Genomic DNA, 25,010 nt, shown 5'->3' with positions numbered 1-25,010 from the left:
CTCAGCAGGGCACAGCGAGTATAAAGCAGATTTAAGAGTAATAGCAGATGTAGTGGTTAAGAGTGGATCATTCTAAACTGGAAGAGTGCAGATTGAGATGAGACATTAGGCAGAAATTCTCGGCTGTGGGGGCGGTGAGCCCCAGGCGCAGGGTGCCCCCAGCAGCTGTGGCTGCCCCATCCCTGGAGGGGTTCAAGGCCGGGTTGGACGGGGCTGGGAGCGACCTGGGCTGGGGGGGGGTGGCCCTGTCCAGGGCAGGGGGTGGGATTGGATGGTCTTCATGGTCCCTTCCAACCCAAACCACTCTGCGATTCTGTGTAGCAGAGCAGTGCATCTGCAACTCCTCCTTAAAGGAAGGGGTAAGAGGGCTCCTGAGAACCGTGAACTGCTCCCAGTCTGAGTGCTGGTGGAGTTCTGGGTGCCCATGGGCTGAGCAAGGCAAGCTTTCAGCAAAATTAGCCAGATGTGAGTGTCTGAACGACCGGTGCCCTTCTCAGTCAGCTCTTTGAGGTTTGCACTCGGGTTATGTGGTTGGTTGCTCTAAAATTCATATCCAATTTCATGGATTTTCAACCTGTTCTTTGTACAGAAGCCTCAGCCCTTCAGCTGGATTAGGATCTACACGACAAATCTGATTCTAAATTTGGATCTGGATCCATCAGTACTTGGATTCAAAAGGATTTTCAAGTGTCTTGCCTTTTATAACACTCATACTCGGGTTCCTTCCCTTTTATGCTCTTAAGTTTCATCTTGTTTTCTTCAGTAGTTAAATGAATTCACGTTACATAAACAGTGCTCTTCATTTACTGGGCTGTGCAGCATAGTTAAATAATGTCTTAATAAGTTGAACTTTTATATAAGCAATTAAAAAAATGCAAATGGATCGGCGAGGAATGTGTGTGAGTTCCAGGCGCGATGCTTTGAAAAGCTGAAGAGGATCCCTGGAAAGAATGCTTAAAGGATTTGGGGAATTTATCTTCGTTAGTTAGTCGTTTAACTCTGGGTTCTTCCTGTTTTCAAAGACATTGCTACCGTAAGATCATCTGCTGCCTCGTAGCACGCTTCCTGATAATAGAACAGGCTTGCTTTGTTTAAAAGCTGAGAATTCTGTCACGCTATCTTGAAAGCCTCTCGAAGGCTTTAATCAGGCCCTTTTGATCGCGCTTGCAGAACAGACATTTTCCCCAGACTGGCCTGTAACAAACTACCATTGATTTAAGGGAAGAGTGGTGTGGTCTGTGTGGGCTTGTATGGGACTGCACGCTTTAACCCGTTCGGTTCTGGGAAGATGGCTTCATTCACTGGTGGCACGCATTGTGTTTTGTTACACTTGCTTTTTTGCTTACGAGTAAAAAGTTAAGGAGATCTGGAAGAGAGAAAACTGCCTTTATTACGTAGGTGTGATTGGTCTGAATGGGTGCCTTTTCCTAATCCGAGTAAAAACTGCTGGGAAAAGAAATACCAAGTTCTTCTCTCCGATGGCTGTGCCGAGAGCCGTACAGGCCGCGAGGAGGAACGGCGCCCCCAGCCCCGTGTCCCCAGCTCCGTTGTCCTTGGGTGCTGACACGGGTGATGTGACGGGGGCTGTGTGCGTTTCCAGAGTAAACTCCTCTCACTGGGAATAATCTTGCTTGATAACTGAGATTGTCCGACACCAACCGGCGTAGGACAACAGTTGCCTTAATGGGCTTTATTTATTTCAGTGCTAGCACTCCGTAAATCCTAACGAGGCTCCGGCGGCTGGATAAGATAGCCGCTGCTGGCGTTGGGGGTTTTCCAGTCTGTTCCACAGCATCAGAGTATGTGCTTGGCTGGGGAGGGGGCTGCTGGTGGTCCTGGTCTCCCTGGAGAAGAGGAGAGGAGAGGAGAGGAGAGGAGAGGAGAGGAGAGGAGAGGAGAGGAGAGGAGAGGAGAGGAGAGGAGAGGAGAGGAGAGGAGAGGAGAGGAGAGAGAGGGAGGAGAGGAGAGGAGAGGAGAGGAGAGGAGAGGAGAGGAGAGGGTGGTGATCTTGGGGAAATAATTGGGAAAAGTTACTTTAAAAAACTGGTTTGTAATTGTGCAGATTTAGTTCACTGGTGGATGACTTAGGAGATACAAAAGGAGGTACTAAGCTGTGGGGTGTGGGTCCAGCGCTACAGCCCGTGGGTCGCATTTCCCCTCATTATCCTCGGTGTGGGGGTGATGGTCGCAGTACTGTGACTGGTCCTCCTGTGGTGACAGAGGAGGCAGAGGAAGTGAGAGAAGGGCTGTTTGCTGGCGTATCTTTCTTTAAAATTAGAATCACAAAATGGTTTGGGTTGGAAGGGACCTTAAAGATCATCCAGTCCCCCCCCTGCCCTGGAGGGCCACCTCCCCCCAGCCCAGGTCGCTCCCAGCCCCGTCCAACCCGGCCTTGAACACCTCCAGGGATGGGGCAGCCACAGCTGCTCGGGGCACCCTGCGACAGGGGCTCACCGCCCCCACAGCCGAGAATTTCTGCCTAATATCTCATCTAAATCCCCCCTCTTTCAGTGTAAAACCGTTCCCCCTCGTCCCATGGCTCCCCTCCCTGACCCAGAGTCCCCCCCCAGCTCTCCTGGAGCCCCTTTAGGCACTGGAAGGGGCTCGGAGGTCTCCCCGGAGCCTTCTCTTCTCCAGGCTGACCCCCCCACCTCTCCCAGCCTGTCCTCCCAGCAGAGGGGCTCCAGCCCTCCCAGCAGCTCCGGGGCCTCCTCTGGCCCCGCTCCGACAGCTCCGTGTCTTTCCTATGTTGGGGGCTCCAGAGCTGGATGCAAAAATTCTCCTTTTCTTGCTGGAATAATATAAAAGGACTGAGACAGGTGCCGATCTTGGAACTGTAGAATTTTATGAAGCCCAGTGCCATGCGGAGGATGTACAAAGGCGTCACAAATGAGACTTGTCCTGAGGGGACTAGGGAGAATAATATGCTTTTTGGAAAAGGAGGGGTAAAAAACCATGTCCTGGCTTCCTCCTGGAGTGAATTCCTGCGGGAGACACACTCGGCGGGCGCAGTGCACGGGCAGAGCCTGCTCTCCGCGCTGCCGAGGGCCGGGAGCTGCTTACCGGGGGCACACGCTCTGCAAACCCCCACGTGCCGCGCTGTTACGGTGCTGTTAGCTGTGCACTTTTTTGTTTCTTTTAGTATTTTCTGTTCATAAATATTCTTATGCATCTGCATTTTTTGAGAGAGAGAAACAAAGAAGCAGCTGCTTATTTTTGTGGAGGGGTTAAATGCCAAACGTCGGTCTCTATTAGCTTTATTTAATTTTGGGAGAGCACTTAAAATGACGGGTGTTTATGCTGCCTTCCCGGAGCAGGCGCCGTGCTGTGCGTGCGCAGTCCCCTCGGGCAGAGTACACGCGGACGCGCTTCCATGGGCATAAAAGGAGCTGTGAAAACGTGAGTGCCGGTGACCTCCCCAGCACGCTGACTGGTCCTGCACGTACCTTGTCCTCTTCCCGTTCCTTCCCGCGGAAGGTGCGGCAGCGCTCAGGCGGTGGGCAGTGGGTGTTCCGCACACAGTGCTGCGTGGGATCTGCTCCACCATCTCCTGAAGAGCTCACCACCCGCTAACTCCATCCCTGCCCTGGCCCCAGGTCCACCGCACTGGACCCATTACTCTGAGCTGCTTTGATTCGTGAAAACGGTTTGGCTCTGCCGGATTGCATCCCAGGCTGTGCGTAAAACCCCGCTGAGCACCAGGGCTGGATGGCACCTGGAAGCGGAAAGGAGCAGAGAGAAGCTCTTTTCCCCTCTCGTGGGTGAGCTGTGGGGTTGGCTAAGCTGTCGTGTGCAACTTCTCCTCGACACTCCATCAGTTGGGTTTGGCTTTATGTTGGTGGGAAAATACCATCAAGTGCAGTGCACCAATGACCAGCAGCGCGAGTTAACCGGTGGCCGGGAGTTCACATCAGTGCTGCTTCGTTGCTGGATAAAGTTGTGGCTTTGGGAGCCCAGAACTTCCAAATAGAACCACAGAATCATAGAATGGTTTAGGTTGGAAGGGACCTTGAAGATCATGGAGTTCCAACCCCCCTGCCCTGGGCAGGGACACCTCCCCCCAGCCCAGGTTGCCCAAGGCCACGTCCAGCCTGGCCTTGAACACCTCCAGGGATGGGGCCTCAACAGCCTCTCTGGGCAACCTGGGCCAGTGCCGCACCACCCTCACAGGGAAAAACTTCTTCCTAAGGTTCAATCTGAACCTGCCCTCTTCCAGTTTGAAGCCATTCCCCCTCATCCTATCGCTACATGCCCCAGTAAAAAGTCCCTCCCCAGCTCTCCTGTAGGCCCCCTTTAGGCACTGGAAGGCCACCATAAGATCTCCCCGGAGCCTTCTCTTCTCCAGGCTGAACAGCCCCAACTCCTTCAGCCTCTCCTCACAGGAGAGGTGCTCCAGCCCTCGGATCATCCTCGTGGCTCTCCTCTGGACACGCTCCAGCAGGTCCATGTCCTTCTTATGTTGGGGACTCCAGAGCTGGAGGCAGCACTGCAGGTGGGGTCTCATGAGAGCAGAGCAGAGGGGCAGAATCCCCTCCCTTGCCCTGCTGGCCCCACTTCTGCTGATGAGGCAGGGTTCTGGTCTACTTGTGAAAGAAAAGCCTTTAGGGGAACTTCAGTAAAAATATTTACGTTTCTTTAAGCCTGTGGTGTTTGCTGTGGGTTTGGCTCTCGGCGCCATACACTTGACTGCTCTGAACGTGCCTCGAGGTTGCCATCGCCCTGTGGCACAGGCAGAGCTCTCCGGGAGCTGGGTGCCTTGCAGGGGGGGAGACCCCCCGACATGCCCAGGGCTCCGACCGCCCCGGCCACCCGCGGGATTCCCCACCAGCACCTTGCTCCGGTCCCGAAATACCAGGGCCCTGCAGCCCCGGGGGTTAGCAGGCTGTGAGGGACGGGGCTGGCTCCTTGCTAGCGCATAATTGCCCTCCTTGAGCTCTTGGCTGGAGAAAAGGCCGACAAACAGCCCGGCTCCTGGCAGGCGCCCAGCGTGGGCGAGACCAAGCGCGGCACGGGCAGGGCGCAGCAGGCGCCGTGGGACGGAGCCCGTGTTCGGCCCCACAGAGTTGGGGCTTTGCTTTCGGGGACGCGGCGTTGCCCGTTGAACAGCAGCGTGCGGTGGGGAGACACAACCTGTCCTGGTCCCCGGGGAAACCGCTTACACCACCCCGAGTTACGTATCCATCAATCTGGTCTTGGTCTGTGTTCATCCCACCTTGATTTGAAAGCAGTTGGTTCTTAGCACTGATGGAGAACTTAAAAAAAAAAAAAAAAAAAAGAAAAAAGCTTACCACTGGTTTTCTTAAACTTATTCTGTTCTCAAACCTCAGTGCCTTTGGAGGGCCCTTTCGAGAACTGAGAGCTTCGGTGGGGTTTTCTTTGCAGTGTTTTTAAGCGTGTTTAAGTGTTCCTCCAGGGTTGTTTTGTTTTTTTTTTCTGTGTTTTTGAGTTCATAACACATCCCAAATTCACGAAGGCTTTGTTCAGGTCGCACACTGCGGTTCCTGCTCACGGCAGAGCCGAGGCCCCTCTGCTAAAAACTCCATCCCAAAGCCTCCCTGTACTGCTGGGCTGTAGTGTCACTGCCCTGGAGAGACCTTACACCCACGGCGATACGTTACGTGGCCATAACCCTGGAGGAGAATGGACTAATACGCAGAATGAGGTTTATCGCTTCGACAGAAAAACCACTTGGTTTTTGCATGTGCTTGTGTGCGATGGCAGCTGCTCGGCAGCTCCGCGGGCAGTAGCCGGCCTCGGCTGGTGGAGGAGCACTCGGGGCTGAGCCGATTGCTGCTGGGGGTGGGTGCTGGCTGCTCGTAGCTTGATGGGTGCTCGAACGAGACACCCACATCCCTCCTGCTCCCTCCTCTTTTATTTGTTCTTTTCCACGTGACAATAGAAGGTCATCGTTCCTGCATGTCTCACTCCAAGCCTAGACTCTACGGCAAAAATTACTATATTTAAAATCGCATTCTTGTCCTTATGGAGATGCTGGTTTTGCAGTAGGCTGTCTGCATGCGTCCGCACGGAGCGAAGCAAGCCGGACCCTCGCACGAGGATTCGGACATGGCCCTGCCCCACAGCCAGGCTCGTAGGGCTTTTTGTGGCATGTTTGGTGTCAATGGCTTCGCACAGCTGTGAGTAAGGAGAACTTGGGTTGAAATATTTTAAACATTATTCACTTAAATACAAACTTTGGACCTGACGGACATTGCAATAGTGATTCCCAAGCTGCTGAGACACCGATGCTGTATCTCAAACTAATGAGTTCTTGGAGCGCAGCTCCGTTTCAAGCCCTCAGTCATCTCCACGGCTAGTCTAAAATGCTAATATGAAGATACTGCCAAAATAATTTGAAATAAACCAGAATCTAAAAATAGGAAACAGCTAAGAGCCCCATTAATGACCAGCTTATTCTCCAAGGAAGCTACAATCTGGTTAAGATCATCGCAGGGAGAAGAATCCATCAGACATCTAGACAGCATTGAATAGACAAGAACAAAATACAGCTGTCCCGGGTCAAAGTGGAGGTCTGTTAGTCCAAAAGCCTGGCTGGCAGCCGGGGCTGCGGGGCGGACACCGAGGGAAACGGAGAACAACAGGCAAGAGCATGGAGATGCTTCCTTGGAGGTGCTGGTTGAGCTTCTGGTTGACTTTCTGGTGGGTCTGGGCAGCTCCTGTGGCTGTCGAGGGACCCTAATGCTCTGTGGGTGCCGTGGCTTCTTACACGGGTTCAAAAAACACAAGAGGACAAAATGCACGGCGGGGAAAAAATAAACCTGTGCTGGGTTGAAATGTTCCGTGTCAGAGCTTTGCAGCTAACGTGTGCTGCCTTCCGAAACACCTCCCTTTGTTTGCTGTGAGCTGAGTCACGGGGAGCCCGGGAGGAGGGGAGGAAGGGAGGAGGAGGCCGGGCAGGTTTTTTAGAGCGAAATAGCCCGGCTGGAACTATTGAAGAGCAAATGGCAAACGCTGATTTATTCCGACAACGCAACAAAAGGCTTAATTCAGGCTGCCAGTTCTACTTAAATGCAAAAAGTGGTTTGGAGCTCCTCAAACACCTTCAGGTCCATGTTTCAGCGGTATCATGGCTGTAATCAGGCAGGGGGCGGTGCGGCGGGCCCGTGTTACGTCGGGTGCCATCTGCCTCTCGATGGCCTCATCCCGCGAGCAGCCCCAGTGCGATCCAGAAAGGGCTTTGGTGGTCAGGCTAAACCCTCCTCAAGTTCCCGATGAAAATAGGCCTCGAAACCGCGCTCTGGGGAGACCCCCCCGCGGTGCTGCCTCCGGCTCGGGGACCCATCGCGCTCTACGTGGGGTGAGAGATGAGTAACTGCAAGTGGGACCTGCTGTACTTCCCACTGGATAAACCACATGGGTAGTTAGTGGAGCCTTAGCAGATGCTCTGAATGACTGAAGAGGAAATTAGAGGGCAAGCACGTAGCTGTTAAGAGTTTAAGCAGACACATTTACCTGTCCTGCTTATGCCTCGCATCATTTTATATTATTGCAAAAATTAAAGACACGTTTGGGCTGATGTAACTGAAATGGTAGTTTCTCAAGAAACTCTTTTATGGGCTGACCACAAACACTACCTGGACCTGTCATTAGTTCCTCAGGAAAGAAGTTATGAGGTTTATAAGGTTCTGGCACTCCGACAAACCCAGAAGGAGAGAGCTGTGGAGACTTAACGAGCTGTGTGATATTCCGTGCAGGGCTAGAAAGAGACAGGTCATTTGAATGACGGTCAGGAAAAACTGATGTCAAATGTAACCTCTCGGCAGGAAGCAATTAGGGTGACTGCGCTCGTCTAATTCCGTAGCTAGCCAAAGAGGAGGGCTGCATGCGCTCTTTTCACAGCATGATTTAAGGCCTGTGCGCCAAAGGAGTCTAAAGCATCTCCCTTGAAAGAGGGTATTGCATTATTTTAAGCGAGAGACAAATCTGAAGAGAGGACCTGGTCACACACTGCCAGAAATCTCCTGATTTGAAAGCGCGTTGTTGTAGAGGGTGGCCCTTGGAGAACTGGGGCTGACCCGAGAGCTCTGACAGCCAACCTCTGGTAGATGCTGTTGGCGTAGGCAAAACACGGGTCTTCTCCAGAAATAACCAGTGCCTTTGTCTGCTGCTTATTCCAAGAAAGTGGACTTTGTAAAAACCAAGCATTCTTTTAAGTAACCTTTTTATTTTTCCCCGCCTAGATTAACCCCGGCAGTAAAGCAGCGCTGGCAAACCTGTGCCCAGGAGATATCATTCTGGCAATTAATGGAGAGAGCACGGAGAACATGACCCACCTAGAAGCCCAAAACAAGATCAAAGCATGCATGGACCAGCTACTGCTCTCCCTGAACAGGTGGGTGTCCTCTTCTGTTCGACGTGCTCCTGCGTCAGCTTTGCTTGCCCCTTCTGCCGAAGGCTCGTGGCCACCCCGGGGGCAGATGTGCCCTTAGGCTCGGTTCTTGGTGCATCCCCACGGTCTGTGTAATTGTTCTGCGTTTTTAAAAACAATAAACCAAAATAAAATTGGCTTTAGAAGACCACTGGTACAAAAAATGGGTTTGGTTCATTTCTGGGGGGGGGTTATCATTCGTACCTCGCAAGGCTCGTGCAGGCTGTGAGCTGGGTGGAATCCTTCAGCCCAATGGAGTTTTTATCGACTCGAGCAAGGGTAGCACTGGGATCTAAGTCTTCGTTGGGCAAAGCATCCCGTCTCATTAACATCCACCTATCATTTTCCGAAACATCTGTTCAATTAATACACATTTTAAGGTCCTGCCAAATTCACTTTAGAATATTTCAAAGCAAAACAAAGGCTTGGGGTTTATTTTGCTTTCCATTGGAACTAATTCTGTAGCTAAAGGTTCCTAATACAGATTATCCGGGCAAAATGAGCGCTCCTTATAAGGCTCACAAATGGCTAATGTTATCTGTAATAGATTTAAATAAGTTTATACAATTCTGCACTTCAGATTAAAAAGGCATTTCCTGCTATGAAGAGCTATCATTTACTGTTTATGCTTCTCTTGGAAAACATGGAGTTTCTGAGCGGAAGGCTGGGCAGCAGGGACGGAGCGCGGCCATAAATGGAGCAAAGCCTTGGTTGCTCCTCATGGTTCATCCAAGAGCGGTGCCTGAGCTGCCCGGCCGAAGCGGAGTCCCCTGAGCTCAGCCTGTGATGTGGGGACGACGTGGCTTCAGCATTCGGATAGAAAAAAGAAAAACAAGAAACCCCTTCACGCAGGTAGAATTTCCCGTAGCCGAGGAGGACGGTCGTTTTGCTTTCCGTTTGGAGCAGTTTGAAGGAGACTGGATGGTCTTCTACCCCAAAGAAGGGCTGTACCCAGGGCAGGACAAGGGTTCCCTTGCTGCCTGTCCGCAGGCTGGTGGAGCTCTCCTTGGAAGAGGTTGAAGTCCTCGTGTAGTGCCGGAAGGTTTTGGTGAGCTGCTGCGGTGGTTTGGCAGCAGAACAACTTTGTCAGGAATTAGAATAAAGTTTTGCTGAAAACAACTTTCACCTGCGGCCTAGCAGCGTTTTATTCTCATGGATGAGGGTTTCTACTGTGTGAATTTATGGGCTGAATTCCCACTTTTACACCTCATTTTAGCCACCGGTATGAATTGGCATCTGTTTGTTGGCTGAGATGGGACCCTCGAGTACTCCTCTGAGGGGGGCGCACGGGATGTCCACCCGGTCCTCGTGGTTAGGGAAGCGGTGCTTGAATCTTGCTGTGACCATACCGGTGGTGGGAGCGGCCATGTCAGTGTACGCGGTGTCAGCAGAACCTCCGTGAAAGTGCATCTCCTCTCCTAAGAGGTGACTTCTTGCAAGGACACAGGGCAGGGGTTCTGTCACGCTGGCACAGCTCTGCTCCGTCACGCAGAGGAGCGGGCAGAGGTCTCGCAGCAGTGCGGTATGTGCCTTGGTGGGGTTCAGGCTGATCTGTCTCTTTAGTTTCCCCGAGATGCGGAAATGTTCGTTAACGACCTCATGGAGGTCTGGAAGCTGCTGTGTGGAAGACCTCTGGCAGCAGGAGGGTCTGGGGCTTCAGGTTGGGTTTGCCCATCTACACCTGCCAAGGTGGATGGTTTTAACTGTGGGACCTCGCAGTGTCCCCAGAGGAGCAGTGGGTTCTCCATAGCAGATGTTACTGGTGATGGCCGACGGCCTTGCAGTGGTGCAGCGTTCCCGGGTGAGGTGGCCTGGGCTTTGCTAGGCAGGAGGGTAGGCAGGAGGGTTGCCGTGGTTTTTGTCAGGCCTTAAAAGCTTCGTAAATGCAGATTTTAAAGGCTCTCATATCTTAGAGTCAGGCAAAAATAAATGCTCAGGCAAAAATAAATGCTCAGGCTTCTGCGAGAGGGGAACAGACAGGAGCTGGTGATGGTGAGGGACTCTTCAGCATGGGGCGGCTGCTCTCGGGAGGAGATGGCACTGTTGGGTCAGTTAGGTGCCTCCTCCGAGAGCAAACGCACCTCGGCCGTGCCCGGAGATGTCTGTGGGAGCGGCCTTTCTCTTGATAGGAAAAACTGAATAGTTTATTATTTTCTACAGTAAGGAAAGCAGCTCCAGGAACGCTTTATTAGGTCTATTTTTAGTTTGGCCCAAAGCAAGCGCTCGGTGACATGGCTCTTGGATCTCTCTCCCGTTTCCCGAGTGACCTGCGGGATCCAGACGACTCTGCCCAGCCGTTAGTCATCGCTGGAAGCGCGACCGGCGCTACCTCCTCGGTGTGAGCACATCCCTGCCCCGGGACCGGCCGCCCGGAGAGCGCCCCGCTCCCGGGGGTCACCCTGACCTGGTGCTGCCGAGGGAGCCGCGTCCTGGGGCAGTGACGGGGGACTTGGCTGGTTCGCGTGTGTGTGTGTCCCGCAACTGCCGTTTGGGATAGCTGCGGATCGCCGCCGGGGACGCCGCTGTGAGGCTGAGCTCCAGGAAAGCCCCACGTGCGTTAGTACCTTCTCCTCCCTCGGGCAGAAGGATGCTCTCCAGGCAGTGTCCTCTCTGTCCGCGGCCTTCAGCAAAATATAGTTTGCAAACCAACACAAGGAGATTATTTTTTTTTTTTTTTAAATAAGTGTGTTTGTCTGAAATATATTTGAAATAACGAGTTTGTTTGTTGTATGTCTTTACTGAAGACATATGGAATTTGACGTTAATTCTGTTTTGCCAAAGGAGGCTCCGGGCGGGCGTGCCGAGGGCGGGCAGGGAGCCGGGCAGCGCCTGGCAGCGAAGGGCTTCCAGCCCTCTGGTGCCCTCTGGGCTTCTTCCATCCCCTGCCCTTTCTCCGTGAACCCTTGGCATGAGCGTTCCCGAGATACAGAACAAGACTGGTTTTGTTTTCAAACTGCGTTTAGTCAATGAGTAGAAAGTTCAGTAGGAAAATCCGAATGGGGGGAAAACACGGGGGCGAAGAGAGAGGGGAGTCACTGTGCGGTGTCACGGGATGTCCTGAGACCGATGTGGCCCGTTTGGCTTCCGGAGGTATTGGGGATGCAGAGACACCATTGAATTTGATGGGAGGAGATGCTGATTTTCCTCTTTATCAAATTCGCTTCATTAAGACATGTGGATACACCGATGGGGAAAGAAGTAAGGAGCCCGAAGGACCGACCGTTTGTGGGTGGAATAAACAATTAGAGTGTAAAACTTCCCCGTGCAGTGCGGGCAATATCTTTCCCTCGTACGTGGGAGGGGACGACTGAAGTAAGTGGGTTTTCTGTTGTGTTGCAAACTTTGGCCACAGCCAGACGTGACCGCGCGGCTGGAGGGCACATAGATGGGCGCACCTATCGTTAGCGCCGTCTGTCATTAGGAACGTCACGCTGGGTTTGATGGTTTTGCTCTTACCCGGCCGCGTGGCAGAATCTGTTCATCGAGTCAGTCTGGAAGGAGAGAAACTGAGAGTTTCTCATCAAACGTGAACATGTAATTTCCAAAGACCATAATGGAAAGCAGCACCCAGAGCGCTCCTCCCCGTGGCTCGGCTGGCCGGAGGACCGTGCCAGCTGTTGGGAAGCACATCTGCGGTGGCTTCGCTCGCTGGGCGCTGCGCTGCGCTCCGCGGGGAGCTGGGGCTGGGGGAGGTGGGGGGGGCAGCGGCACTGGGACCACTGGAGAAGTCAAGTTTTGGGGCCGCAGGAAAGATGCACGGTGGAAACGGCACGGCTGCCTTGGCGGAAAGGAGCGGCGGCGTTTCCTAGCGTGTCTGGCACAGTTGCGTGACAGTTCCTGGGAAATCGGAGGAAAGTTTGTTTGTTTTCTCTGCTTGGGACACTGCGGTTGCGCTGGACTGGCGGTGAGCCCCGCGGGAGAGGGGGCTGGGGTGCGGCGCTGGGGGGTGGCTGGGAAGAGACGTGCTGCCGGCTGGCAGAGCCGAGCAGGGCTCCGGGCTGCTCTGCCTCTGGTCTTTCACGTAACTCCGGGGAGGCTGAGGGGGGGCAGCGGCAGCAGCGAAACACGCAGCGTGGCGCGAAGCCGGCAGAGCACACAGCGGTCTCCACGCAGCGGTCACCTCGGACGGCAAAGCTGGTTTGGTTTCTAACGGTAACAGAGGATCCACCAACACAGGCTCGATAAATCTCTGTAGTGACGTACGCTCATGTGAAGAAGCACTCGAGCGTTAAAATCAATGTTATTTCTCGCAATCAACTCTTTCTTATCCTTGAAGACAGTCGGTGTCCGGGCAAGTGGCACACAACAAGCCTAAAGCCCAGAGATAGCCAGCTCAGCAGTGCAGCTCGCCCTGTTCTTGCTTACATATGACTGTGTATTTTCTTATCTCTTGTGAAGAAAACCCTCCCGGCTCCCTTCAGCGTTAACATCTCTTGCGGTTACGCTGCGGCCCTGGTTAGTGGGGAGGGCTTCTTACTTCAAATTGGGTCATGCCTCAAATAAAACCAGCCATAAAATTGGGTTGGAGCTGTGCTTTGCTGAAACCACCGCTTGAGAACAGAGGGTTGAGCGCCCAAAGGACCTCGGGCGCCGGACAGGAGACCTTGTGGCATCACTGACGCTGTTCCTGCTGACGCACGCAGCTGGAAAGTCCTTGGCAGCACTGTCCAGACCTGCCCGTCTGTGCCAGAGGGGGAAGGCGAGCCCCAAAGCTTTCTCTGAAGCTTTTGTCATCTGCCAGCCGGGAGCTCGAAGGCTTGTGCTGCATCCTTCCTGGAGGAGATGGCCCCAAGCCCGCATTGGGAAAACTGCTGGGAAGGGGATGTTGCAGCTTGAAGGGTGTTGGGGGCTGTGGTTCCCCCGTGTCCCCTGCAGCCCCGAGTCAGCGTTGGTCTCTGGGAGGCTGTCCCTGCTCTCAGCGTGTACTACCATAGATTTATGTTACCACCTCTGCTGGGAGGACGGGCTGGGAGAGGTGGGGGGGTCAGCCTGGAGAAGAGAAGGCTCTGGGGAGACCTCAGAGCCCCTTCCAGTGCCTAAAGGGGCTCCAGGAGAGCTGGGGAGGGACTTTTTACAAGGGCATGGAGTGATAGGATGGGGGGAATGGCTTCAAACTGGAAGGGGGTGGATTTAGATGAGATCTGAGGAAGAAATTCTCGGCTGTGGGGGCGGTGAGCCCCCGGCGCAGGGTGCCCCGAGCAGCTGTGGCTGCCCCATCCCTGGAGGGGTTCAAGGCCGGGTTGGACGGGGCTGGGAGCGACCTGGGCTGGGGGGAGGTGGCCCTGCCCAGGGCAGGGGGTGGACTGGGTGGTCTTTAAGGTGCCCTCCAACCGAAACCATTCTGTGATTTTTTAAAAATCTATATTCTGTCCTTTATCGAGGACTATAAGTGCTCTTGGAGTCCCTCTTTCTTCGCGCCCCCATTCTCTAACGCCTTTCTTGACTAGACCCCTGTTCCCATGAAGTTAGTGGGTGTTTTGTCCCCAGCTTCGCCGGGTCACACTTTGCCCCAAGACGTTCAGGGCTGTTTCTGGGCAGCGGCACCGTGCAAAGCAAAGCAGCACAGTGGCCTTTCTGTCCCGAAACGGAGCGGAGGAAAATCCTCAGCAGCTGATGAAAGAAGTCTATTTCTGTAACCGATGCTCCGATGTAACGTGTGAGGCATTACCTGGGCAGCCCTGCGACGAGGGGTGGGCGTTCAGGTCGTGGTTAACGGCTCCGAAATGCGAGGCCAGGGGTTCAAGTGGGCTTAGTAAGGCTGGAGCAGCGCCTGGCACCAGGGCGGCAGGGGGAGGTGGCGACGGGGCCGGTGAAGGCTGAGCAGGACGGTTCAGGATGCCCTGGTGATAAATCGGCCTCTTCCAGCATCGTCTTCCCGGCTCTTGAACCCCAAGCCAAGGTGGCACGGGGGCGGCTTCGCTTCGCCTGCCTTACCGGCACCCGCAGGGGAGGGCGAGGGCGGGCACGGGGCAGATGGTTGGAGAAGATCTGGGGTGCTGAGCAGCCCCGTGAATTATTACCCACAGAAACGCAGTACGGAGATCTTGGTATTTAGCCACGAAATGTATGCGTTTGACTGGCGGCCAAGGATTTCAGAGGTTTAAATAATGTAAATGTGTGGATCGGGATGATCACGTGGTAAAACTTGTTCTTTTTCTTTTTTCTGACCCTGAAGTTGTCTCTAAGTTACACAAATGAAGAAATTCCTTATGAGGCATGAAGTGTGCTTGCTGGCTCCTCCGCCCGGGGGGTAACGTGTTCGTAGTCCTGGGATGTGCAGGGAGGAATTCACACGTGTTGTGAGACCTTTTTTTTTTAAAGAATAAAACAAAAAGAAGGCGACATTTAATGCTGTTCTTGCCAGTCCAATCCAATGACAGCCCTTTCTTTTGGGATTAACACTGGGGCTGTTTGAGCGTGGGGCCGGGTGGGTGATGGAGGACCGACCCCAGGCGCAGCCGCGGACCCCGGGGTTGTTGCGTTGTGTTTGTTTCCTGACCGGGGTGTCAAAGCGTAAATCCGCAAAGGTTCGGGTTTGGCTCCTTCTGTCTTCAGCAGCTGCTGGACGCGGCTTCTTCCCCCTCGGGCCGGTGTGCGTGCGGCCGGAGCGGCCCCGCGGGGCCCTTGCCCGTGGAGGGAAGGTGTTCCAGAGGTGGTAACTCTTCTTTTTTAAATAGCGACCGTGGACCCCCCTGCACAGCTGTGGAGCCGTTTTGCTCGGTGCAGCCCTGGCAGAGCAGGGACGAGGGGCTGAGAGGGCAGCAAGGCAGCGCGCGAGGGCTGGGAGCCCCCAAATGCCTTTAGAGCTGCGCTTCCCAACGCCCGCCGGATTTGTTCCCGGGTGCGTGAGGCGGCGCGACGCGGCCGGCGTGCAGAAGCGCGGTGGGGCACGCGGCCGCGAGCTGTGCCCCGCGGCGGGATGGATAACGAACCCCATTCCCCAGGGGACGGGCAGCCTGCGGAGAGCCCACGCGCACCGACGCGCCGTTACGCTTCTGCCGAGCCTGCTTGGGGAATTTGAGTACGGGGATTTTTTTATTATTATTATTATTTATTCCTGCTCTCCGTACGGGGATGGAGCTTCTCTGGAAGTTTCGGAAAGAGAAAGCCCAGTAATGAGTCCGCAGGACGCGTAGCCCCAGAAGTCCCTGGAACCTCACGTAGCTGATGTTCTTCTGAGCCCCCCTCCCGCCTCCCCCGGCTGGTGGGGGTTTTCTCGGGGTCCGTTCGCTGCGAGCCGCGCAGGCACGCTGCTGGGAGATGGGAAGGATGACAGTGTACGATGTTCTCAAGTTTCCAGTAAAAGTACAACTGGAAAAGTGAATCACAGCTTCCCCTCTGAGCTCCTCGAGGACTAATAGAGAGGAAAACCGGCAGCTTTCCAGAGCCGGGATACACAGCGATGCTTTCAGCCGAGAGGAATGAAGGAGGAGAAATCCCGCAGCTTCTCCTCCGCGTACGCTGGGCGAGCCGGGTCCGTCGGGGTGCTCAGCAGAGCTCAGCGCCTGCGCCGGTTCACCAGCCGGCGCGAAGCCTTGCCCGCCCTGCGGGGACGGAGCCGTCACCTTACGGCTCTCGCGGCGAGGTCCACGTCCTGCGCAGGCGGAAGCATCAGCCGTAGCTGCTTCTGCACCCAGTTCAGCTCCTGGAAGGCTGATGGCCACGTGAGTGATAAAAATCAGCCGTGACCCTAGTGATGAGCCGTCACAGGAGGTGAATAGCGTTCAGGAGACGGGCAGGAACATGGAGTCACCCCCTCCCCCCCGAAATGACTACACAGATTGGGGTGAAATCCAGCGATTGGGTTATTCTGGAGGTTTGCGTCGGCGTCGCCCGCTCGCACCTGCGCGGCTGCACGACAGCAGACAGCAGCGTCCCAAGTGCTAACTGTTAGTTTATAGGGGGATGGAGAAATTAGAAATTCAGTAAGACCCCAGAATTCTTGCAACTTAAAAGCAGCTCTACAAATGTAGAGAGCAAGGCTCGCGGATCATTACCAGGTGAAAAAACATTTCGGTAAAATACGTGAGCGTATGCAAGTAATCTTTTGAGAATGACGTTGAGTCTTTTAGAAAACAGATCGTGGGATGAAAGGTGTCTGCAGCTTTATTTTTTTAGCGATGTCTTGTTAATGGCTCCGTTTCCCACGACGCGCCGTGCTGAAGGCATAGCACTAACCCGGGGCAAGGTATTTTTCTTAGGATTGTCCGAGCAGCTGTTGAAATAGAGTAGAGCACTGTTAGTGCGGGGTAATGATTTCCACATAGCTGACTTTAATCCCCTGCAACACATCTGAGAACGCTTTTCCCGTCCTTGAGCCGTAAATTAAACGACTCGGAACATTTGAGTGCGACGTCGGATCCCTCACCTGTTGCGTTAGAAAAGTGCGATTGGTTTTTGCTGTTGCCTAAACACAACATCAGACTCTCGGGCAGTCACCTCTTCGTTATTTTGAATTCTCTCATATTCTGCTCTTCCTGTTGATAGGACGAGGGGGAACGGCTTCAAACTGGAAGAGGGGAGATTTAAATTAGATATTAGGAAGAAATTCTCGGCTGTGCAGGTGGTGAGCCCCTGGCGCAGGGTGCCCCGAGAAGCTGTGGCTGCCCCATCCCTGGAGGGGTTCAAGGCCGGGTTGGACGGGGCTGGGAGCGACCTGGGCTGGGGGGAGGTGGCCCTGCCCAGGGCAGGGGGGTGGGACTGGGTGGTCTTCAAGGTCCCTTCCAACCCAAACCATTCTATGATTCTACAACAAGAGGGAATCTCCCTGTGTAAGCATTCATGGTCATCAAACGTACAACTTGCATTTCCATTTGGGGGGGCTGGTGTTTCTCCCAGTCTCCTTTGCCTTTAAAAGTGCCGAATAGAATCTAAATCGTGACGTCTCAGCTTCGTTTCAGAGCAGTTGAAGGGGAAGCTGTGGCGGAGCTGAGCCTGGCTTCGCTCAGGCCCTGGCTGGGGGCTGTACGAGGCTCTCGTGCTTATACCAAGAACGTTTGGTCGCTCTGCATAACTGTGGTGAAGTTTAATCATTAAAAGCACTAACTACAAATGGGCTTCAACGCGCAAACCTCAGTCTGTCTGTGTCTTTCATTAAGTGCGGAGATGCCTATAACGATTTTTGGAAAACACAACTTCAGCTGCTTTCTGGTACAACTGGTGTGATCTTTGTTCATTTAGGGCTGTGGGGCACTGGGACACTCAAAGCAGAAAGCGCTGGCAGTGCCGGTCACCAAATGCCGTAGTTTCATGCAGAGCGAATTTACTGTTATCACTCTTATCTTCTACAATCAGAACGGCCTTCTGAATCTCGGTTCTTATTTACTGGCAAACCAGAGTCTTCGGGGATCCTTTAAGCTGAGTTTGGCGTGTGGGCTCCAGAGCTGAGCGAAGGGGAATGTCGTAAGTGCCCCTTCTCGGCAGCGGTGGGAGCGCACATCGGGCTGAGTCAGTGGAGGGAAAAAGGCACGGAAATTCTAATGATGAGCTCTGCCAACGTAATTAGGCATTTGCATTGTTCTGGGCGTCCCGATGAAATTCTCAATGTGGAAGCAATAGACACAGCACCGGATCGTGGCAGAAAGCGAGTCGGGTTTGCTAGGAATGCTGCCAGTCCTGGGAAGGATGGTTTTCTTTGTCCCACCAAAAACGGTTGGGAAGACCAGCTTAAAAAGAAAGGTCCCAGCCTGAAAGCTAAAATTATCATGGTAAAGATATTTATTCGGTACAAGATGTCTAGCTGTGAGAAAGAGCGAGTTCTTCCCGGTTGGAAAAGCTATGAAGATAGTAGCAAGTGGTGATTTGGAACAAAAAAAAAGGTAAAATCCTCAGGGGATGGATCCAAAGTGCGTTAAAGGCAGTGGGAACCTTTGCTTTTGGTAGGTTTTGGGTCAGATCCTGAACTGACAAAGGTGGGTTTGTATTTTGACTGGTTTAGATGCAAAATACTAAAGGTAAAAAAAGATCACCTCGAGGGTTGCTGGGTCAAAACCGTGCTCCTTAGTTTTCAAACTTGGACTCTGCAGATAATTAAACCGAAGCCGACCGTGGGATGTGGCAGGGGCCAGAGTCCGCCGAAGGATGCTTGGCCGCCCGGAGCGGTCTCTGCCTCTCAGGAGCAGACCCGGTTTGCCCAAGTGCTGCATACGCAGATTGTCGGGATGGACTGAACAGTTTGTGTGTGAAAACTTTCTCTTGTACTTCGTGCCGTTTCCCTCTCCCAACTCAACCTCTCGGCACCCAGAAAAAGCCTGTGTGTGTATGTGCCTGCCGGACCTCCCCAGCGCCCTCGTGCCCCCCAGCGCTGGAGAGGACAGTCCCGCTGGCCGTGGCATCCCAGCCGTGCCCCCAGCTGCCTCTGTGGGGAAAAAGGGATGAGGCACATGGCACGTCGTTGGACAGTGGCAGCGTCCCGCTCTGGTTTGGCAGGGCTGAAGGTGCATTTGTGAACGGAAAGTGTATTTTTAGGTCTTTTTCTATCCAGCACCTGCGTGGAAAAGGTGAAGATGATTCATGCGGGGTCGTGTAAGCCGTGTAGCTGAAAGGCGTATATATAATTCCGACTTTGTTCTGGTGTACAGGCCTGCCGGGGAATGAAATATATATATATGCACACGTAATCAGAATGCATTTCAGGATTGAGGAGCAGAATGAAGGCACGAAGCCAGGAGCACGCAAGACAAGGACCGCCCCGAGTCTGTCTACCCATTCCTCGAACTGAAATAAGTTTGTATCTTAAACTCCACACTAAGTTGGAGCCTGGAGTTCAAGAATGGTTTTGAGCTTTGTGGTTTTAATGGCATGGAACTGGCATCTTCTCTGTTTGCCACTGTACTCTTTCTGAGGATAATTTTAGACAAATGCATATATATACGTTCATTCCCTGGCAGGTCTATATACTATATATATGTTGTTTTGTTGTTTGGTTTGTTGTTTCGTTTTGGGGGTGGGTTGGTTGGTTGGTTGGTTTGTTTGTTTGTAAGAAGTCTTTGTTGTTGTTGTTTGGAGTTTTGGGGTTTTTTTTAAAGCAATTTAAGTTGAGTTTGCTGAATTTCCCCTTGCAGAGCCGAAGGGAAGACCTGGTCCCCCCCCGTCCGGGAAGATGGCAAGGCTCAAGCGTACCGGATCAACATAGAGCCGGACCCGCAGGTAGGGCACGGCAGCTCTCCCAGCTCGCTTTCCCGGGGAGAGGAGATCCACATCTGGAATCTGGAAACCCCTCTGCTCTGCCCGCGCTCCTGCCAGGATTTAAGGAGTTTCTGCACGTGGTTTTACAGCGTCGTGTTTGTTAGACTTTTCCGTGCAGGTCTTTCCTCGGGCTGGTGAAGCCCGGGCTCCTGCGGAGGACCGGAGCCCTGAGCTGATCTGGCTTAGACCCAGCTCCGTAATCGCCCTCCGCCCAGGCCGGGCGGCGTGGATTCGGCTGGCCAGCGGGGGGGGGGGACACCGGGCAGCGCCGCGGCGGGGGGAGCACCCGGCACCAGACCCCCCTCGGGGCCGTGGTCGGCATTATTTTTGACGGAGCTGTCGGGAGCCCTGCGAAGGGCGCTGCCCGATGCCCGTCCCGGCGCACAGCGCGCCCGGGGTCTGTTCGCACCTGCCTCGGCCGACGTGCCTCCATCTCGGCCGCTTCCAAAATCCACCGCACCCTCCTAATCCCGTGGCGGTGACTCACTTCACGTGGTGGTGGATGATTATTTTTTTTGTGATGATGGTCTCTTTTTTTTTTTTTTTTTTTGTCTTCTGTCGCACTCCTTTCTCTTCCTTCTCTCTGTTTTGCAGCTTCTCTCCTGCCTCTGTCCTCAGCTCTTCCTCTCCGCCCTCCTGCCCGCACTCTTCCCGCAGCCTGCCCTGCCTTCCCGCCCCGTGGTCTCCGAGAGCCGGGGCAAGGGCAGCGCCGCCTCTGGCAGCAGCCTGCTACCGGGAGGTGGATGGAGCTGAACAGGCTTCCAACCTTCTGCCCATCTCTTGACTAATAGCTTGGCAGTGAGGTCAACGATAACTCTCCTTCTCCTTTGGCTCCTCAAAGGGAAGAGGAACAGTATCTCACTCCCTTTCTGCCTCCGAGTTACATGACTGTTGGGTTTTTGGATGTGCTGGTCCATGATGCGTGGTGTAGAGGTATCTGGGGAATGCGGAGGAGACCAGCAGGAGGAGATGGGGCAGAGTGGAGGTTCTGCTGTCTTGCTCCTCCTGGAATGGAGCACCTCTCCTATGAGGACAGGCTGAGATGGTTGGGGTTGTTCAGCCTGGAGAAAAGATGGCTCCAAGGAGACCTTATTGAGGCCTTCCAGTACCTAAAGGGGCTCCAGGAGAGCTGGGGAGGGACTTTTTACAAGGGCATGTAGCGATAGGACGAGGGGGAGTGGCTTCAAACTGGAAGAGGGCACATTGAGATGAGATATGAGGAAGAAATTCTCGGCCATGCGGGCGGTGAGCCCCTGGCGCAGGGTGCCCCGAGCAGCTGTGGCTGCCCCATCCCTGGAGGGGTTCAAGGCCGGGTTGGACGGGGCTGGGAGCGACCTGGGCTGGGGGGAGGTGGCCCTGCCCAGGGCAGGGGGGGGACTGGATGGTCTTCAAGGTCCCTTCCAACCTTCCAAGGTCCGTGTCCTTCTGCTGTGGGGACCCCCCGAGCTGGAGGCAGCACTGCGGGGGGGTCTCCCCAGAGCAGAGCGCAGCAGAGGGGCACAGTCCCCCCTGGCCCTGCTGGCCACGCTGCGGGGGATGCAGCCCGGGGGGCGGGGGGCTCTCTGGGCTGCCGGCGCACATTGCCGCCTCATGGGGGGCTTCTCATCAACCAATTCGTGCTGTAAATCTGGGAATTTGCAAATATTTTTCATTCCCGGCTGGGCAGCGCGGACAGAGGGCGTTGCAGCTCCTGGCACTGTGGGACGGCAGCACCAGCAAACCCACCCCAGTACCGCACACGAGTGACTGGTGGGTCTGGTCGTCTTTCCTGCGCTGACTGACAGAGCAGGGTGATCTGTGCGCTTGGGCTTTGAGTTCTGGCCATGTTTGCTTCATTAATCAATTACTGCAATCTTTTTTGACAGATATTTTTTCTTAATAGACTTTGATGTGCCCAAAACCCTATGAATAATACTAAATGAGGACCAAATGTGCAGCAGTCCTACTGCCAGATACAACATTTCTGAGGTTTAATGCAGATTGGATTTGAATCTGACTATTAATACACGTTACATATGGATCTTTTTAAAAATTAGGCAGTTACATAGAATGTAATGAGGGGGCAGGGATGAATTTTTCCTGAATCCAGACCTACATTGAAAATGTCTAAATCTGGGGAGTACTCGGTGGGTAAAACAGACGTGTTTGCGGCGAGGCACTGAGAGAGGTGTTTGAACAAGAATAAGGAGGTAAAGACAGCAGATTCCTGCTTTTGGGCTCTTTTTCAGTGGCTCTATCTCCACCTTGTCCCGCTTCGTGGCTCTCCTGGTCTCCCCTAGAGGAGGTGAAGGAGGTACCAGGCACACATTAGGGTGCCTTTGCTGCGGTCGCAGCCCAGATGTGCTGGTTGACTCTTCTCCCCCCAAAACCGACTGCGCCTGGAGCGTGGTTCCCGCTGGCTGCTCGGGACGCGTGCCAGCGGCTGTCCTAACCCCCGCGCTACCGCAGACGTCCTCTGACCCGCGTGACGCTGAGGGTGATGAGCAGCACCCAAGAGCTCAGGCGCTTGCAGCAGGCATCCCGTCCCCGGGAGCGGAGATCCCGGCCGTGGCTCTGGGGCGATGCTGTGTGACCCGGGGCTGTCCCGGGCTGTATTCACGCAGCCCCTGTGGCAAAAGCGCTTATTGGACTGTGAGAAGGAAAAGACTCATTGTAAAGTCATAGCTTGGCTCAAACCGCACAGCCTTTAGGTGCGCTCCCGCACACCTGGAGAAAAGCAGTCTGCTTTGAAACACAGGGAAAAAAACCCAAACCTGCTGGTATTCTGCCCTCAAATCACAAATATAGGTTTGGGGTTGTCCTTGAAAGGGTCTTGAGAGTTTTCACCCCACGTGGCCTTTCCAGTAGTGGGGAGCACAAGTCTCTCCTTCCTCCAGGTTTTACTCTGTCAACTTTTCCGTCGTCCTGGGCAGAGATGTCTTGAAAGTCTTTTGACTTGTGACTACAGCAATTCTTGCTAGACTAAATCCGTGTGATTTCTAGGAAAGCATGTACCCTACAATTGCATTTTAGTTTATTCAGGTGCAGTCTTTGTCTTGAAGGCGGTGAGGCTTTGAACTTATCTTGTGTGCAAGGGAGCTCGGAGGCTATGGAGCGGCTGCTGAGCTCGTCTCTCTTTCTAAATCTCTTGTGGTTTGACAGTTGCGCTTTGTGGAAAACCCCTACTCAGAGACCAAGAATGTAATCAATCCTCCTTACTAAGACTGTGATTAATACCGCGACTGCAGGGAATAACTGCCCTCGCAGCTGAAGAAGTTGGAAGCGGAGAGAGCTGCTTGTTCCCAACGAGGAGAAGTGACACTGAGCAGGGTGCTAGGGAATAATCCTTCATGAAATAATATTTTTTTTTTTTAAAAAGCAGACACTGGTTATCAGCTAATTGCACTGTACAAGTCTGTCCTTAACAGCAAGGGTCTATGGAGGAGGACAGAAATCCAGCGACATTCAAACTTGCATCCTCACTAGCAAAGGACCGTGTCTTTGTCAGATCTGGTCGTGGGTGACCGCCAGACCCGCGGGGATGCTGCGGGGCGGCACGGTGCTCTCCGGACAGCAGCGCTGCCGCGTGAGGTCAGGATTCCCATCACGCGGCCATGACATCACTGCTGACGCGGTGGGATCTGCGGTCTTGCTTTGCCGCCGGCCGTTTGCCCGGTGCGGGCGTCGCGGTGGGCACCGTCCCCGGCCGTCCCTCCCTGGGTGACGGGGAGAGCGGGAGCGCCGATCCGTCAGTCTCTGGAAATCCCACTGTCTTCAGCTTCTTGTAGTGTGAGCTCGCTAGTCAAAATACCGCCATGTGGTGCCAATAAAAGGAGAGGATGTTTGTTTTCTTGACCGTTCCCATCCTGCCAGAATTGGCAGCTTTCTGGCCCAGGGGGGCTGGAGACGCGGGCTCTGAGCTGTGGGGCACAGCCCCGTCAGCCTAATTGACTGTAGATCGAGTGTCTGGGTGGGAGAATAATTGCAGCAGAAATTAAGTTGATAGCACGTAGCCGGAGCTGGAATAGGATGCGAGTCCTCCCAAACCTGGACGCTTGGCTGAAATAAGCCCCGTGGGGTGGAAGGCTGGGTTTCCTCTGACTGCCGGAGAGGGAGAGACGCTTCCGTCAGCCCCATCCCCGTGGGAATGGCATCCCGGTGCCACCCGGCTGGCAGAGCGGCACCCGCGGTATTCTCGGGGGGAGGGATGGGGAGGGTGGGTCGGTGCTCCTGGTACCCCCTCGCCTCGGTCCTCTCTCGCACCGTGCCCCGTGGGTTTTCGGAGCCCGACCGAGGGGTGAGCTCTGAGCGGGGGAGAAGAGCAGTACTGGCCGCAGCGCAGCGGCGGCGTGCAGGAAGGATGGGACGGCTGTTTCTGCTCGTCACTTAAGGGTTTTTTTCTATAATGTGTTATTTTGTGCTTGACACCAAATTCTCAGCCTGTAGAGATTCGTGTTGGAGCCAGCAATGTGCCCTGGTGGCCAAGAAGGCCAATGGCATCCCGGGGGGCATCAAGAAGAGCGTGGCCAGCAGGTGGAGGGAGGTCATCCCCCCGCTCTGCTCTGCCCTGGGGAGGCCACATCTGGAGTGCTGTGTCCAGGTCGGGGCTCCCCGGGTGGAGAAGGACAGGGAACTGCTGGAGAGGGTCCAGCAAAGGGCTATGGAGATGATGAGGGGACTGGAGCATCTCTCTGATGAGGAGAGGCTGAGGGCCGTGGGGCTGTTCAGTCTGGAGAAGGGAAGACTGAGGGGGGATCTTCTCAACGCTTATCACTCCTTCAAGGGCGGGTGCCGGGGGGTGGGAACAGTCTGTGTGCAGTGGTGCCCAGTGACAGGACAAGAGGGAACGGGCACAGACTGACCATAGGAAGTCCCACCTGAACCTGAGGAGGGACTTCTCTCCTGTGGGGGCGGCAGAGCACTGGCACAGCTCCCAGAGAGGGGGGGAGTCTCCCCCTCTGGAGCCATTCCAAACCCGCCTGGAGGTGTCCTGTGCCACTGCCGGAGGTGCCCCTGCTCTGGCGGGGGGTGGCACTGGTGGAGCTCCAGAGGGCCCTTCCAGCCCCCACCAGTCTGGGATTGGGTGATTCTGTTCGTTTGCTCTGACTGGAGTCAGGTGCAAGGCAGGCAGCCTGGGAAAATACCAGCCGGGATGGGGTGAAGAGGAGGAACTGGGGCAAAGTTGTGTCTACCATAGCTGTTCAAGCGGCCTGAAGCAGGCAGTGCAAGAAACCCAATGCTTCATGTACACCAGGCCAAGGGAAGTCCAAACATACCCGGCTGACCCCCCTTTCTGGTGCCTGGCTGAAGACTTGCTGCCTCCCGTTGCACATGTCCTCCAGGCGGAGTGCTTTCTGCAGCATCATTCCCGGGAGCTTTCCATCGCTGCCCTGACCTCAGAAATAGCCCCCTCGTAATGGTTGCGGTCTACTAGACTGCTCATCATGCTTGCTTC

At 54.4% G+C, this 25,010-nt stretch overlaps 1 protein-coding gene across 1 annotated transcript in view; it reads left to right on the top strand.

Annotated features, from left to right (window-relative positions):
- Positions 1-25,010, top strand: part of PDLIM4 (PDZ and LIM domain 4) — a 56,145-nt gene that overhangs the window by 7,684 nt on the left and 23,451 nt on the right. Inside the window, exons 2-3 of the mRNA XM_082489909.1 lie at positions 8,202-8,353; positions 19,453-19,537. Of these exons, the coding sequence (XP_082346035.1) occupies positions 8,202-8,353; positions 19,453-19,537 (237 nt within the window). The remainder of the gene's footprint in view (positions 1-8,201; positions 8,354-19,452; positions 19,538-25,010) is intronic.

Source organism: Vanellus vanellus, assembly GCF_965231255.1.
Source record: "Vanellus vanellus genome assembly, chromosome: 13".
Lineage (NCBI taxonomy): Eukaryota > Metazoa > Chordata > Aves > Charadriiformes > Charadriidae > Vanellus > Vanellus vanellus.
This window is presented reverse-complemented; position numbering and strand designations above follow the sequence as displayed.